A 17,255-nucleotide genomic window follows, 5' to 3' on the forward strand; every position below is an offset into this window, starting at 1 on the left:
TTTAGATTTCACATTTTTTACCTTCTATAGCTTAACCACATTCCTGAGAAGTGGAAATAGATATTTTCCCATTCTACTTTCAGAGAAATGCACAAAGGAGTGAAGTGGCTTGGCTAAGGCTTCCTAGTTGCTGACTTTAACCATTCGGTCACTTGGTTGGCTTTCCTTCATAGCACTACTTGCATACACATCTCGGCCAAAATCTTTGGGCGGAAATGACTTTTAAAAAGCTTTGCTTCTGGGGAATACCTGAGTCACAGGTTTGTGCTTGTGTGCTTGCAGTAGGGATTTTGATTGGCTTCCCTGTAGTTAAGGCCTCTGAGTAGGTTTTCTTGCCAAGCAAGCAGTGGGTGCCTTCTGTCAGGAAAACAGAAACACGTTGCCAGCTATTTTGAACAATGTTAGAAATACACTGCAGTGGGAAGGAGCTGCCTCTGACTTCTGCCCACTTCTTGAAATATTTTAAGGCCAGCCGTTTGGAAACTTTGTTATCAGTCCCCAGTGTGGTCACAGGGAGACTAGTCATCCCCCAAAACTGAGATTTCAGAGGCCTGGCATCAGTGGAGAGGTTATGGGTGCTTTGGGTTTCTTTGTTTTTAAGGAGCTCTGGGTCTTTGCCTGCTTTACTAGACCCTCCACTCACTTTAAGTAGAATATGAACCTGTGATTCTCATTCTTTCAGTGTATGCCTCTCATTTCTGTTCTGCCTGCTGTGCTGTGGTCCTCCCTGGGTTATTCGTGCAGTTAAGATCTTATAATCAGTTGCTGCTATTGGAGTGTGCTTCATAAAGACAAGGGAGAGCTTCAACTGTGAAATTTTCTCTGGGAGAATTCCAGTTCTCCCATTTGTTTCTCTGTGTTCCCTTCCTTCCCTTTGTTCTCAGGGCCAGTTGTACAAGTTTAAACTACTGAAATGATCATTTATCAGCAGGATTTATTTATAGAGTTTTTCTGTGACACAGTCTCTTCAGTTTTTTTTCTGTTCAATTAAGTCATTCCCACACAAATCTCAAGAAACAACATGATAAGTTAGTGTCTTAGAAAAATTACCGAAATATTTTGTCAAAATTAGCACTAACTTCCACTGGATCTTCAGGTAGTTTCTTTCATGCTGAACTCATCTTATTATTGAGTAGATAAACGAGATAAGGCCCCTAAAGGGCCTGGAACATGATAAATACTCAGTGGATGTTAACTATTTACTTAGCTATTTTATTTGCTTCTCTTTCTGCCTTGAACTGTTGACGTCCTAATTTCTCTTTCTCATAAGAAGTAAAGGTAGAGTCCACTATAAAGCTTGTACTTGGTTGTAATGCACGTCAGAGACAGTTCCTCTTCTCCCCATGCCTCCTTCCTCTCCCACCACACAGTTATGTAAAGCGCATCTCCACCAGTACAGTGTTCTAGAGCCTATCATTCCCCAGCAGTTGTATTAGGAAACACTGGCAGGGTATGGGGCATTCTGTGGTACCTATGCTTCTATATGGAACACACGTAAATCAAGAAAGAGTTCATTTATAGAAAGAGTTCTGCAACCTGAAAAAATGTTTGAAAACCATTGCCTTAAATCTTGGACCTGATATTATTGAATTATTTTTAGTTTGTGGGCAGTTATGAGGAAAAATGAAGCAATGTTGTTTAAATTTTTGAACTTGTTAGAAATGAACAAAAGATCCATGATAGTTAATACTTTTTTTTTAATACTTAAAGTTTAAAAAGTATTGCGGTCATTCATCTCTTCAGGTCATCCAGCTAGAATTTATGTTATTTTTATCTCAGACCCAAGGGAGAATGGCCTGGATAAAGTATTCCTGGTCATTTCCCAGTGATTGAAGTTATATACAGATGTAGTGCATCTGCTCATAGCTCAGCATGTTAGATTTTGGTATTTCTTTCTTCTAATCTGAAACTCTAACAGATGTAATTTCTAGTCCATGTGTTACTAAAGTTCAGACTCCTTGTTGAACTGTTTTATGAAAGCTAATAATATACATAGCAAAGCATGGTCAAAAGAGATGTTCAGGAAAAAGCAGAAATTGTTATCTATAGCGTAATCCCATATAAACATATACTTAGGAAAAAAGAACTTTACTGTAATTTACTGATACAGAAATTCACTATCCTAGGGTATTTTTGTTTCCAAGAGACAGATTTCCTAGACCAGTGAGTGTGGAATAGTTAGCAGTATGAGGTTGAAAGTTTAGGACAGCTTGGGCAAAAGATTTCTTCTTGTCTTGGCTTTATTTATATGTAAGGGTTTGTTTGTTTGTTTGTTTATAGCTCTGAAGATGGCTGTAGTAGATATCTATCATTCCAGGTTAAAGGAGAGACAAAGGCGAAAAAAGTAAGTCTAGAAAACCATCCTGCCTTCTTTTGGCTTTGGACTATTGACCACATATAGCCCATAAGAGCAAGTTCCACTTGTGGCTCATCTTAGGACCTTGAGGAATACACTTAACCTCCTTGGATCTCAGTTTTTCCATCTGTTAAAAGGAGATAATAATACCTCTCCTTTTCTTGCTTTTTAACCTCCTCCTTCCTTACCCTTTCTTGATGTTTTGGTGACCAATGAATAATATGGATACACTGTTTTAAGGAAAAAAGGAACAAGAAAAATTCAAAATATTATTGTTACACTTAATAATGCTCTATGTTAACTGCTCAGTTTTTATGAGAAGTCTTTTATATACAAGGATTTCAAAGAAATTATGAACAAGTTTCAGTCACTCTTGGTTATTCCTTCTCTTTGCAACAGAACAAAAAACATACATTGAGGCTGAGAAATTATGGATCCCAAACCCCTATTGGATTACAGAGACTTTAACAGTTCAGAGAAGGGTATGCAGAGGATGTGTATGTATGTGTAGGCATGTTACCATGGTGTTAATAACTAGAGATACAGTGGCATCACAACAAGAAAAAGGAATGGGACTTGGGAGGCACTCTGGAGGGACCAAGACATGATCTAAAGTAAAGCTTACTCTCTACGTGTCTGGAGTTAGCTTCCAAGAAGCGCTGAAGATTACCCAGCTGTTCTTGTGAGAAGCTTCATTGCTAGTCATGAATACCTCCGGTATAAATCAGAGGTTCCAGACACGTAACTCTGCATGGTTTACCTAAATTCTGTTTTTCTTAAAACATGGAATTAGAGCTAGACAGTGTTGTAGAGCTCAGTAGTTGAGGTCGCTATTAGGTCTTACGTTTTATGATGACCTTCCATTAAACATGCACAAGATTTATTTCAAATAGCTTCAAGGCATTCTGTGAATGTACAGTTGTAAATGTTGAGTGTGTGATCACAGATTTCCCTTAAACGGCTGTTCTCAATAATCATTTCCCTAAGCTGAATAGATGATTTTTATGATATGGACACAGATTCCCTTCTGTTTCATCTTAAGTTACAGACGTGTTTTTCACTATTTGTGAGTGCTTATTGATCTATTCATTCATCCAGCAGAGAGTTATTGAGAATCTACAGTGCCCAAGGAGAGGAAAAATATATGATGCTTGAGAGCCTAAAATTGTGCTAGAGACTTACTGACCTGCAGAACTTTGTGGGGAATGACTTCTCTGGACCTCAATATTCCCCCTTGCAGTGTTTAGGATGTCTAATGAAAGCTGTGTGTGGAAAACATTGTTAAATATGAAACTGATTATCATATGTATGTTTTTCATTCTAGAATTATAAGAGACCATGGATTAATCAACCTTAGAAAGTTTCAGTGTAAGTATTAGTTTTCCTTATTTTAAAATTTCTCCCAACATTATTGAATAGTTTTAAACAAATCATTTATGACAGTAGTTCTTAATCAGAGTTGCATATTAGCATCACCTAGGAAGCTTTAAAAAATTCTGATCCCTGGGGCTTCCCTGGTGGCGCAGTGGTTGAGAATCCACCTGCCGATGCAGGGGACACGGGTTCGTGCCCCGGTCCGGGAAGATCCCACATGCCACGGAGCGGCTGGGCCCGTGAGCCATGGCCACTGAGCCTGCGCATCCGGAGCCTGTGCTCCGCAGCGGGAGAGGCCACAACAGTGAGAGTCCCGCGTACTCAAAAAAAAAAAAAAAAAAATTCTGACGCCTGACAGTCACCTTATACTAATTAAGTCAGAATCTCTGGAGGTAGAGCTACAGCATCTGTATTTTTTTAAAGTCTTCAGGGCAATTCTGTTGCATCGTAAGAGTTACAAACCATTAATATATGGTCAATAACACTAGCATGAGAATTCTTTTTTTTTTATTAGTATAGTAATTAAAGCATGAATATTAATGGATCATTTTCCGGAACTGGATAGGGTTGTGTTTTGGAATTATATGTTAAACATAAAATAACTTTGACCATCAGGTTGTGAAAATATTTTTATGGAAAAAAATTAACAGAAAATGATAGCTTTATTTTGCATGGTCGGGGCAAACAAACCAGGAAAGACATTAGCATTGTATGATGATGAAATAAACCTATGATTTTTAAATGATTGCTAACTTTGACCTTACTTTTAAATATTTGGCGATAACCTATGCTGGGCGGAAAGAGTCTCTGTACTTTTTCTTCTTCGACACTGTAGAGTTTGTTCAGAACATAAGAATGATGATATCATAATAATTGCAATATTTATATATGTTTATAATAGTTATATGTCACAAGACTTTTTTTTGTAAAAGTACCTAATGATTGTGCTTCATATGCTAATTGATAGAATCTTATAGGGTTTGACAGTCTGTGCCAGGAAGGTTCAGGTCAGCCAGTCTTGGGTTAAGTATCATTTAATAGAGTCATGGTCATAAGTAGGTTACATTTTATGTCCTTTACTTTTTCACTTTCCATTACACACATTATGGTGTTTTGATGATGTCACTTCTAATAGTTACATAATATGTTGTATAGATACATAAATATATAATGAAGTGCTTAACCTGTCTTTTATTATTAGATCTTTAGCTTATTTTCAGTGTTTTTCTAATCATTATAAATAAAGCTAAGGTAAACTTGTTTGTGAATAGAGCTTTGTCTGTATTTAGAATTGTTTTTTTAAGATAGATTCCCAGAAGTGGAATTAAATAGGTCAAAGAATATGGTTATTAAAAATGCTTAACACATGCTGCCAGATTGTTTCCTAAAAGATGGTTTTATCAATTTATATTCCTTCTAGCAGTATACAGTATTGCCTATTTAACCTCGTCCTCATCGAGAGCTGTGGGTTTGCAAAAATAACCCAAGGTCAGATCTCCCTTGCCCTTTCTGTAGACAATAATTGGTCACGTACTGATAGCCACAGTAGTGGGTTCCTTTGTCTGAATTCCTGGGCTTTCCATGATAGGTCAGTTGATTTTAACCATTACATAGTAGACCTTGACTCTTGTATAAATTCTGTTCTCAGCTGGTGGACAGAGGTCATTTCAGCCTCTTTATTCTTTTAACTGTATTTCTTACATACAGAGCTGAGAGGATGCTCTGTTGCTTCCGAGAAAGAAGTGGTATGTGCGTTGTGGTTTGAGAGGTCTTCAGTTGCCATTATACTGAATGTACATGTGACCTTAATATGTAGGCATAGGAGTTTTTTTCATCAGATTAAAAAGTTTTTCTCCAGATGTTTCTGTATTATCCCTATAGAGGGGGATGGGGGGTTTGGTGGTGAAAATAATCGATTTGTGGCTGCCCATCAAATCAGCTCCTAGAACTTGTGGGCAAGAATTTCTCCTGCAAAGAAAGAGATTCATCTGAAAAGAGGACTTGATTTAAGTAACTGTCGTAAGTGATAGCCTGTATCTTTAGCCTGAGAGTGGACAAAACTAGCCTAGTTACTCTTATTGAAATGACTGAGTAGCAGTTCGAGAGTTCCTGGCCGCTCCAACCTACCAGTTACTACTGGTGGGTTTTACTACCCATCTTTTTTGCTGATAGCTCTTTTTATTAGAAATTTGGTCAGTAGTGATCCTCAAAGTTGCTGACCCATATGGGTATCCCAAATGGCATATTTGACCCTTCACTTCCATCATAGTTATCAAAATATAACTTCATTAGTAGTACATTAAGTTGTGGTACCTAATTAAGTTTAGAGAAAGGCAAAATGACCCATGTAGAAAGTGAAGAAATAAATGCCTCATTTGAGGATATGTAGTTACAGAGATTTTTATTTTTGGTGGAGCGTGCAAGAGATCACACTTCTTCCAGGCTAATCTACCTCTTCTAGATGAATTAGTATGTCTGCACTTCCCTTGTTCTGCAGAAGTTATTTTTTATTTTTTTAATTTATTTTATTTGTTTATTATATTTTGGCCACGTTGGGTCATCGTTGCCACGTGCGGGCTTTCTCTAGTTGTGGTGAGCGGGGGCTCCTGTTAGTTGCGGTGCGCAGGCTTCTCATTGCGGTGGCTTCTCTTGTTGCGGAGCACGGGCTCTAGGCGCGTGGGCTTCGGTAGTTGTGGCGTGTGAGCTCAGTAGTTGTGGCTCGCAGGCTCTAGAGCACGGGCTCATAGTTGCTCCGCAGCATGTGGGATCTTCCCAGACCAGGGCTTGAACCCGTGTCCCCTGTGTTGGCAGGTGGATCTTAACCACTGTGCCACCAGGGAAGCCCTCTGCAGAAGTTAATACCAGAGATTTTGCCCCATATTGTTTCTGAGAACACACGATCTAATCATCTTTCCCATTACTGCCAGTACTTCCTGCCCTTGTATAGATTAAGAGGCAGCAAGGTGTGGAGGTCTCCAGGGTGCTCAGCAGCGCAGATGCTCTCCGGTGATGACAACCTCTCTGTGTCAGTCACTCTGATTCTCTTATCATTATGATTAGTGTGCTGCCTTCTTAGCTTTCGACTTTGCTTCCTGTCCTTGGCAAGTTAGTCATATGAGGTTAGGAATAAGGTTCTTCCATTTTACTCCTTGTAAAAAAAAATGCAGAAAACTTAGAGATCTTTATATTCTTTACTTTCTCTGTAGTAATGGAACGGCGGTATCCCAAGGAAGTCCAAGACCTTTATGAAACAATGAGGCGATTTGCAAGGATAGTGGGGCCGGTGGAACATGACAAGTTCATTGAAAGCCATGCATGTAGGTGGTTTTTTAACCTTGAGCAAATATTTGTGTGTGTGTTTTTATATAAATAGGAGAGATAGTGGTGTGTTTTATGTGAAGTTCTGTAAATAAATAAGTGGATTTTTTGGTATTTCTTCCACTTTATTACTATGAGATTAATTTGGGACTTTGGGGGTGGGAGAAAAGAGCTTAAAAAGCCTAGTGGCTTGTTTTCCCCTCAGATAAACAACAGTTTAGTAGTTTTTTCCCCCTTTTTATTATGGGAGTTTTCAAATACATGCAAAAATAGAGATCATAGTATAATGAACCCCATGTGTCCATCACCCAACTTCAGCAATTATCAACACATGGCCAATCCAGTTTCATCTTTACCACCCACTCCCCTCCCATCCTCAACTGGATTATTTTGAAGCAAATCATATTATTATTATTATTTTTTTTTTTTTTGCGGTACGTGGGCCTCTCACTGTTGCGGCCTCTCCTGTTGCGGAGCACAGGCTCCGGACGCGCAGGCTCAGCGGCCATGGCTCACGGGCCCAGCCGCTCTGCGGCATGTGGGATCTTCCCGGACTGGGGCACGAACCCGTGTCCCCTGCATCGGCAGGCGGACTCTCAACCACTGCGCCACCAGGGAAGCCCTTGAAGCAAATCATATTATTTTGTTCATAATTATTTTAGTATTAAAACTAGTTTTTTAAGTGGGGACAGAGTTGGACGACTCATCAAGATAGTATATAGTACTTCCATCATTTTCTTGCCTTTTTCCCTGAGAGAGCTCTATCTAGTTACCATTTGATTTCTCACTGTAAAAAATTGAAGTTGTTAAGGCAGTAAGGCCTAGACTATAAAACAATCTGGACTGGGGGGCTAAGTCTATGCCTTTACTCATGAGAGTCAGGTGTTTGACCCCCAAGTTTAGTTCTGGAAAGGTACTTCATGAAGGCTCTTATCGTGTACTCATCATGCAGACATTTCTTGCATGACATTGTAGGCATGTATCTGAGCCAGGTTGGTTGTCCTCACCAGACACCCTCTTTGTTGGCATTCTTTGTGTGATTTATCCTGGGTGATTTATCCTTCACTTCCTGTCCCAGTTTGTGCCATCCCTGGTTTATGTGTCACTCCAAAGAACAACACCCCATGGATTGTCCAGGTTCTTCCTTCATCCTCTGTTTCAAAGCACCCAAATTTGAATGTTCTATCACATAATAACCCAAGCGGTGCAACCTGATCTATGTGCTCAGAGGAGGCAGAAATCTTTGATTTATGGAAAACACAATGCTCTTTTGTTCCTATAGGAGAAAAGCTGTAAAGAAGCTATCCAGGACTTGAAGCCCAGAGCTTTTGTCCTTCCCTTGCAAAAGGGCCACATCAAGTAATACCAGAGACAGGTTTCATAAAAGAATTTGGTTTTGTGACTAGAACTTTTAACAGAGAATAAATAGAGCAGGGAAACTTGATGGTTTAAAAAATTATATTCATTACTTCTGTAGCTAAATGAATTCAACCAGTTCACTATAAGTTTTCTAGGAAGCAGCTGGAGACAGAAGCCAAAAGACAGCTGGAGTACATTTTTGTCAGCTTTTAGGTAAAATTTCTAATGAGATATTAGCAACAATTAGGATTCCCCAAATGGAATTGCCCAGTCTTTTATAGAAGGCAGAATTACTGAAAATATTCAACAGTAAAAGTGCTCATTAATGTTGATTTTGTTTTTCCAATTTTTCTCCTTTGTTGTTTTCGGGGGGATAAACAGTGGAATTCGAACTCCGAAGGGAAATCAAGAGGCTCCAGGAATACAGGACAGCAGGCATTACCAATTTCTGTAGTAAGTATGCTTAAGGTACACACTAAATCAGAGGGCAAGTCTTCCAAACACATAGAGGGTGTCTCTGTTTGAGGTGCCATGGAGCTTTTTTTTTTAAACAAGCTTTCACATTTCAGAATGAGTTTTCAATCTTTCCCATAAAGTTTCACCTATTTAATCCTTATAAAATACCATTATATGGATTATCTGAGGTGAAATAAAAGTTATGACACAGAGAAAAGAGAATGCTGTTTTAGATTTAGGATTCCGTAGTGGCCTCTGAAAAAAAGGATTTTGTATTCCAGTTTTTAGCCTCAGCCTTTTTAAATTTAGTGATGCATATAGTCTGATCATTCTTACTAAGGGAGCTTCAGCTGGTTCTAGGCGCTTGCATCCCAGGTACTTGATAATTATATTCATAGCAGCTAACAGTTTACCATGCACCAGGCCCTACCCTGTGCACTTTACCTGGATCGTGTCATTTAATTCTTGTAACAAACTTATTGTTATTTTCATTTAATGGAGAGACTAAAGTTTAAAGTGATTAAGGAGCTAGTTGTAGTAGAGCCAGGTCATAAGGGAAGGTAGTGTGTGTTAGTAGTTAAGAGCTGAGGTCTAGACTTGGACAGCTTGGGTTTGAATTCTGGCTGTTCTTTCACCAGATCTATAATTCCGTTCATTTCAATTTTCCAAGTCTCTTAGAGTTAGTATGAAGATTAAATTAGAGGGGCTTCCCTGGTGGTCCAGCGGTTAAGACTCCGCGCTCCCAATGCAGGGCACCCGGGTTCGATCCCAGGTCAGGGAACTAGATCCCACATGCCACAACTAAAGATCCCGCGTGCCACAACTAAGACCTGGTGCAACCAAATAAATAAATAAATTTTTTTTTAAAAAAAAGATTAAGTTAGAGATGATGCATGAAAACATAGCACAATACCTGGCACACAGTAAATCCTCAGTAAATGGCAGTTTCTGTCATTTTGTTGTTATTGTTGGAATGATCTTCGGCATTTCCTCCTTCTTGCTGTTGGTTGAAAGCTATCACCCACTGCTCACAAGAAGTAGCCCTGTGGGTATAAGTTCAGCCTGCTGTAATGGCTCTTTATTTCTAACAATGGAAACAGTTTACAAAATGAAATTTTATGTGGGACACTAATCCATAAATAAGATAAAAGTAGAACTACTTTGGTTGAAGTCTGATGGTTCAGGTCATGTGTGGAGCACAGGACCACTGGTATGTGATGGTGCCCTTGCTTTTCCCCGTAATCCCTGAGATATTTTCATGGTATCCTAGGCCTCTGTGGAACACTGTTTGAAACCCACTGGTGTGATATTTTGGATCCTGTATACATTTGTAACATGTAGAAAACACTATGCAACTGTTTATCAAGATGCGTATAAAGACTCTGATACCGGGTTTGGGTTACCTGATATTGGTTGCCTCTGGGAAAGAGGGGAAAGGAATGGTACTGGTCAATGAGGATTTATTTTTATTTGTAATTCTAACTGGTTTTTAAGGAAGAGTGTATGTGTATAGCACTTGTGTGACTTGGAAAAATATATGGATAGAAAAATACAGAACAGGAAGTAAATATGACAATATTAAAAGTTACTTTTAGGGGATGGAAATATGAGGGACTCCTTGTAATTTTCTGTTTGGGGGATTTTTCCCCAAAATGTCTTAAAGGTAGAAAAGGAATAAAAATATTTTTATTTCTTGTCAAAAAAGGGATTTCAAACTAGGGGAAATGACTTTGCTCTTAGAAAAATAATTATGGAAGCAGTTTTGCAAAGGAAATTTAAAAATGACTGGGAATTCCCTGGTGGTCCAGTGGTTAGGACTCGGCGCTTTCACTGCGTGGGCCTGGAGTTCAGTCCCTGGTTGGGGAACTAAGATCCCACAAGCCTTGCGGCACGGCCAAAAAAATTTTTAAATTAAAGATTAAAAAAGGTGAAGTTTGCTGATGAGTTAGGAAACCCTTCGGTTAGTTCTGCTGCGTTGTCATTGTAGTCGCAGTGTTTTTTAATACCTCCAGGTGCCAGAACCTATGATCACCTCAAGAAGACTCGAGAAGAGGAACGCCTCAAACGCACTATGCTCTCGGAGGTTCTCCAGTACATCCAGGACAGTAGCGCCTGCCAGCAGTGGCTCCGCCGGCAGGCTGACATGTGAGGAATTACTCCAGGGGGAAGGAACAATCTCTTGGAGGATTTGGCCTTTACCTGTATTTTCAGAGAATTCTGTGGGCACCCTATCCTACATGACAGGGCAGTAATAATTGGGTGACTAGAAGAATTCAGAAAATTTTAGCAGGCAGTCTCAGAAACAATACCACACTGGGCTTCCCTGGTGGCGCAGTGGTTGAGAGTCCGCCTGCCGATGCAGGGGACGCGGATTCGTGCCCCGGTCCGGGAGGATCCCACATGCCGCGGAGCGGCTGGGCCCGTGAGCCATGGCCGCTGAGCTTGCGCTCCGCAACGGGAGAGGCCACAACAGTGAGAGGCCTGCGTACCGCAAAAAAAAAAAAAAAGAAAGAAACAGTACCATACTGACAGTTTTGAGAAACATAACTGGCCTCCTAGAATCCTACTTTGCTACTTTGACCTTATTTTTTTTAATTAGTAAATTCCCTCCCCATGCTTTCTTTCTCCCTCTGTTTCTATTGGTATGATTTTCATTGGAGAATCATGTTCCTCTCCTTTCCCCATGAATGGTCTTTGTGATGTGCCAGGCCAAGAACGCTTCTTAACAAATCCAAGCAATTTCCTTCTCTGGAACAGATTTCCTTTCCTAGGTAGTACAGTTGGGATATCCTGTAAAACATAATACAGTCTGTCTCATTACTTCTCTTCAAAGTAACTGACCTGATAAGTGTCACCCAGTCTCACATGGGCTTTTGGAAGTGGCTTTCTTTGATGTGATATAAGTTTAAATTCCTCTTCTTCTTTGTAGTGATTCTGGCCTGAGTCCTTCCGTACCAATGGCTTCGAATTCAGGTAATTATCTTTTAGGCTGGAGCAGGTCTTGATTGTGAAGTTTTCATTCTAGGGGTTATGGTAACCCAGCAATCCCTTCAGCCTGTGTGGGAGCTGGGTGCTTAGGCAGAGGAATGGTAATTAAGTGTTTTCCCAATTTATAAACATAAGCAAGTTTTTAGAATATTCATGGCCATACAGGACTTTCCTCAGGTTTGGAGTACAAAGACAGGGGAAGAAAGAACTCCACACAGGTGTTTTCTCTATTTTACCAATGTTCATGGGCAGTTAGTTTACTATGACGCTGTCTACCACAAACTTTGAGATTTGTCTCATAGGGGATAATTAGAGGCTTTGTATCCTATATGAGCAAAGAAACATGTTACTTGCCAGAAAAGCAAGACTTTCTTTATAAGTTGGAGACTTCAGGTATTTCTATTTCTTATCTCTTTGGGTATTTCGTCTTTTGAGGTTAGTTTACAGAGTAAGATTAAGCCGTATGCTATCTGGTAATCCTTGGTTCTTGGTAATCAGTGAATGGTAGTTTGGGGTGGTATTAGTTGTAGAACTGTGGTCCAAGATCATGGTGTTTCTTTGCCTGTTTTCTTGGCTATCATTCACCCCTGCTTCATATGGTAGATTAGCCACTTCCCCTGGTCAGAACATACAGACTGCTCCACCAATTACAGATTGGACTTGGCAAAAAGATGACCCACTTGCAGTTTTACCATTTTTTGGAAGCTTGGAACAACAGACCTTGTGATCCCATTCACAATCTCTCAGATTCAGGATCTAGACAGGGCTCAGAAAAGGCGGCTATATGGATGATAATTTTTTTTTCACTTATTCCTTTGTTTCAAGTAATAATTTCTTAATATTTAAAGGAGAAAAGAGTGTCTTTTAGGGAATAGCCAAGACAGTTAAATCCAAGTTTTTAAGTTTCTTACATCCAACCCCTCCCCAATCTAAATACAGAAATACAAATAACTTAATATTGGCTAGTTAAAATGAATGAATGGACGTGACCAAGCTCCTCTGAACCATTCGCCCTTGCTCTTTGCTGCGTCCTAGGCGGGCATTTGCCTTCCTCACGCCCTGTGTTTAGGTTGAGGCGACCCCTTACTCCTCTTCATGCTCTGAGTTGCTCCTAAAGTAGTGCAGAGCTGGAAGCCTGGATCCCTGATCGTAACCCAGCCTCTGGGAACTTTGCTGAGGCACCAAATGATTGTAGTCTCCCTTTTTGAGCATTTAGGGTATGGCTAGGCCTGTCAGTTATGGAGAAGTCCTCATCCCCTTTGTTGATATTACAGAGAAGTCTGTTTTGTAGTACAGCAGGCTGCAACAGTCCATCCCCTTTCTCTCCACCACCTAAACCGGCAACCCCCATGAAATGTAACGTATTGCTCTGAATTTTCTTTTGTTTAACACAGTCCATTCATTCAAGTATACATTCAAAACAAAACCAAAAGGTTTTGCACATCAGGCTTCCTATCCTGGGCAGTGACCTCATGCTTGGGTTTCTTTCTCAGGTATGTGAGTTCACCTCAGCCTCTACTTTGCCATATAGTGGCTCATTCCTCTGTTCAGATCTTTCAGGTAAACAGGGCTACTTTGGAAGGAACAGATATTCCCTCACGTAATAAATAAGGGCCTTTTGCCGGCCGAACACTCTGCCTTTGATCTCAAGGCGAATGGTACGTGGTTAATTACCATGTTTGCCTTGCACTGCTGGCAGAGTGGCAAGGTTAGGAAATGTCTCTCGCGCAGTGTTGTTATGTCCATTCATCAGCTGTCAAGGCAGGCAGTGTATGACCTTTCTTAACTGGACGACATCTGGGCTGTAGATTTTAGAATCTCCTGCTGGTTTAGGAAGAATAGCCGTATTTGACACTGAGGTATGTGTGATTATATGTGTATTTTATCAGAGCAGAGGGCACATGGCTTACCGTTTTTATTTTCAAGTGAACATTGGGATACCTGTGTTGCCAGATAAACTGAGGCCTGAGGAGTATATATGCAGCTAGGTATAGTAATCTTGTACCTAACTGGCCTGACTGTGGTGAACTTTGTTATACACTTTACACCTGAGGGACTGTCACTCTTATGAAATATATGCCTTTTTCTGTCTATATCTGTAGGTAGACGAAGTGCACCGCCCTTGAACCTCACTGGCCTCCCTGGCACAGAGAAGTTGAATGAAAAAGAAAAGGAGGTAACAAAAAGAAGGGGAGCTGGTTAGAAGAAAGAGAGTAGGGGCTGGTTATTCATTGAGTTGTCATTAAAAACATGTTATAGGATCAAACCCGTTTTGCTCTGTTCATGTCACACAGGTGCATGTACAGCTCTAGTCCATCCCAGAGGTCTAGGTGCTAAAGCGCTGACCTCAGCAGGTCTCAAGGACTCCTTTCCTTATCACCCAGCCGCCATTCATCTCCTGAGAGAAGAACATATGAGATGTAAATCTAAATAATAGCAACTATCGTTTATTGAGCATTTACCATGTACTAGATACTGTACTGTGCTTTATGTCAATGAATTTAATTTTTTTCAAACTTAAAATAACTGGTATATGAAAATGATTCTTTCCTATTAGAGTGGGCATTTTCAGAAGTTCTACTGTTATTCCAACAATATGACCATCACTTAAAAGATTTTTGAATTGTCTCCATAGTATGTGTATAAGCATAAAAGAGGAATTCATCATCATATATAGTCAGTCGCACATTACTTTTGATTAAAAAAGCCATGACCTACTTTTCTTTTACATTATAATCACCGGATGTGATTCTTCATATTACTTTTGGCCGTTTCTAAACTTTAAATCCAGCCTCAAAAGGGTCATCATCAAGCGTTTTCAAAAGAATGTGCCGCAGATCTCAAGTCCATTCCAAGAGAGGATCCTCTTTGTTCCTCGTGTGCTCCTTTTACGGTTCCCAAGATCAGTGTCTTCATCTGCCACTCTGTATCAGTAATTCAGGTCAGACAGTAAGGAAAAGTCATGGAGTAGGCGCTAGTATTAGTCTTTTATTTTACCCAGTAGGAACAGTAAAGATTAGTTTGGGAGTAGAAGGAGGTGTATGTTATATCCAAGTATTGCTGAAGAAGTATTGCCATTCTGAATCAAGGGTGGAATGGCCTGGAGTTTCAAGCAGTTTTTATCCTTACCCACAAAGTGGTAACCTCAGGCTGTTCATTTCTGGATAGTGGCAGGTGAACTGGAATCGAGCCAGGTTTCTAGATTTTTAGCAGTTAAAGTGACCTCTTAGCAAGGTCTCTATATCTCTTCTCCCTCCAGAGTAGGAAATGTAATCACAAAATCAGGGACTAAAGATTTACGCCGATACTAAAAATAATGCGATTCATACTCGGGAACCCAAGTATCAGCAGCCCCACCCGCACAGTGCCCTGTGGCTCCTCCCTGACTGGCTGAGCTGGAAGGTGCTGGGCCTCTGCTCCACACCGCTCCTCAGGACGCAGACTTGTATCCCTGACAGACCCAGGTGAGCCAGCCGATAGGTGCTGGAGCTCTCCCGGCATCAGACTCTCCCTTTTTCTGTCTGCCTTTAGAGAGTATCCTCTCCAAAGAAAAGACAAACTGGAATGTAATCTAGCCACCAGCATCTCCTGTAAATAGTTGGAGGTTGATGTCACTCTTTACATTTTATTTTGGCTATACCTGCTGGATTAAATTATGAGAATGACAGATGTTAATGTTTATTAAATTTGCCATGTCTTGCAGCTCTGTCAGATGGTGAGATTGGTCCCAGGAGCCTATTTAGAATACAAATCTGCTCTATTGAACGAATGTAACAAGCAAGGAGGCTTGAGACTGGCACAGGCAAGAGCACTCATCAAGATAGACGTGAACAAAACCCGGAAAATCTATGATTTCCTCATCCGAGAAGGATACATCACTAAAGCCTGAGGCTCTCCGGGCCTGGTGGGCCAAAGGACAGTACGGGCATTGTGGAGTTTTGTTTTTGAGCTGAATTCTCCTTGTAAAAAGAGGGGAAGAACAAAGGAAACCTTAAGTTGTATTAATGTCTACTTTCTTCTCCACCCGGCTTTAAAATACTCCTGTTGTTGGTACTGTGCTGCAGAGCTATGTGCTAGATAAGCTATTATTAATTGTGTGTGGGCATTCATTCCTAACACCTCTTGTAACGAAAACAAGAACCATGGTACCTCACATCACAGTGTTGGTAGAAATAGAACTAAACCAGTCTTTAGTCCCAGGAGTCCAGCTCAGATCTTTGTACTTGCTTGGGAGGTTGGTTTTCTGATTATCTGTTTTGCCTTCAAACATTACAGACAGATTTAAAATAAAGAGGTTATAGAGAGAGAAAGCTTTCTCTTTCTGTCTGAGGATTCTTTTAAGCTGACAACTTATGTTTATGAGCAAAGAGGAGGAAAATCTCCCCACGATGGTCTTGTCCCAAACTGCATCTTCAACTTTAATGTCTGGCTTTGTAAGTTGCAGTCTGGCTGTCTAATCTGCAGTAGACTTTTGAGGAGGTGGCACCGGATATAAAACGTCTCTGTTATTTTTAGAATTAATGGATTAAAATGTTTTGCTACTTAATTTGTGGGTGTGTCAAATATTCTGGTAACTAAAGCACACTTAGGGGGTTGGATGCACGCCTCATCACACTGCATTATCTCTGCTAACTTGTGTGTCCTGGGCTCACCCTGTTCTCACCCTTGGCTTCCCTGGATACCAGACCCCTGAGGATGGAGGTGATACAATTAACCTCAGTGTGGCTTAGATTAAGACCTGAACCCTAATTTCTCAATGGTGAAAGGCTAGCCTACAATAAGAGCTACTTGTAAAACAAAAGGAAAGCCTTTTCATATATGGAACTCACTAGATATGAGGGTGAGTGACCCCACCACATCTGAAACTTTGTCCTCAAATCTTTCTGCGCAATAAGAAGCCAAACCCTGAGTCAGCGTTTTCCCTTTTCTGTTAGAAGCAAAGTTGTATAGAAATACTTCAGAATCTGCACAAATTACCTCCAGTAGCTGACTGATTTCTTTAATTCTTTCAACATTCAAAATATCTAATTCAAATATTGTATGCTTTGTTGGAAGTATCTGCTCAAACTTCTTGACTGCTGTAAATATGCATGCAGTTTGCTAATAGACTTCATCTAGGGGATAACAAATGAAAAGGAAACTCGTAGGATCTGAGGGAAATAGAATAAAGGACTTCAGTGTTTCAAAAGGGCGGCTTGTGGTTTTCTTGATATAGTCCTGTCTCTTAGAAAACGTATCCTACCACCAGCATCACCCTGAGTTGCTTATAAAGGGGTTGCCTCTTATCCTTGGAAGGCAAGTCCTGTTCTAAAAGTGCATTAGACATCTGTGTCAGGTGATGTCTGCTGTAGTCTGAGGAGTCCTTGATCTTGATTAAGGAAGGCTTCCTGGGAGAGGTGCACTT

The 17,255-nt window shown here is 40.3% G+C and overlaps 1 protein-coding gene across 2 annotated transcripts in view; it reads left to right on the top strand.

Moving 5' to 3' along the window:
* TADA2A (transcriptional adaptor 2A) overlaps window positions 1-17,043 on the top strand; it is a 47,045-nt gene extending 30,002 nt beyond the window's left edge. The window contains exons 9-16 of one of the 2 annotated variants that reach the window (XM_024757689.1): window positions 2,281-2,344; window positions 3,681-3,724; window positions 6,937-7,047; window positions 8,789-8,860; window positions 10,876-11,008; window positions 11,793-11,836; window positions 13,954-14,027; window positions 15,555-17,043. In XM_024757689.1, the coding sequence (XP_024613457.1) occupies window positions 2,281-2,344; window positions 3,681-3,724; window positions 6,937-7,047; window positions 8,789-8,860; window positions 10,876-11,008; window positions 11,793-11,836; window positions 13,954-14,027; window positions 15,555-15,740 (728 nt within the window). In that variant the 3' untranslated portion in view covers window positions 15,741-17,043. The remainder of the gene's footprint in view (window positions 1-2,280; window positions 2,345-3,680; window positions 3,725-6,936; window positions 7,048-8,788; window positions 8,861-10,875; window positions 11,009-11,792; window positions 11,837-13,953; window positions 14,028-15,554) is intronic. The other variant, XM_024757690.1, reaches the window with a different exon arrangement.
* Window positions 17,044-17,255: the final 212 nt, after the last annotated feature.

The sequence above is a fragment of the Neophocaena asiaeorientalis genome, unplaced genomic scaffold, assembly GCF_003031525.2.
Source record: "Neophocaena asiaeorientalis asiaeorientalis breed wild unplaced genomic scaffold, Neophocaena_asiaeorientalis_V1.1 scaffold327, whole genome shotgun sequence".
Lineage (NCBI taxonomy): Eukaryota > Metazoa > Chordata > Mammalia > Artiodactyla > Phocoenidae > Neophocaena > Neophocaena asiaeorientalis.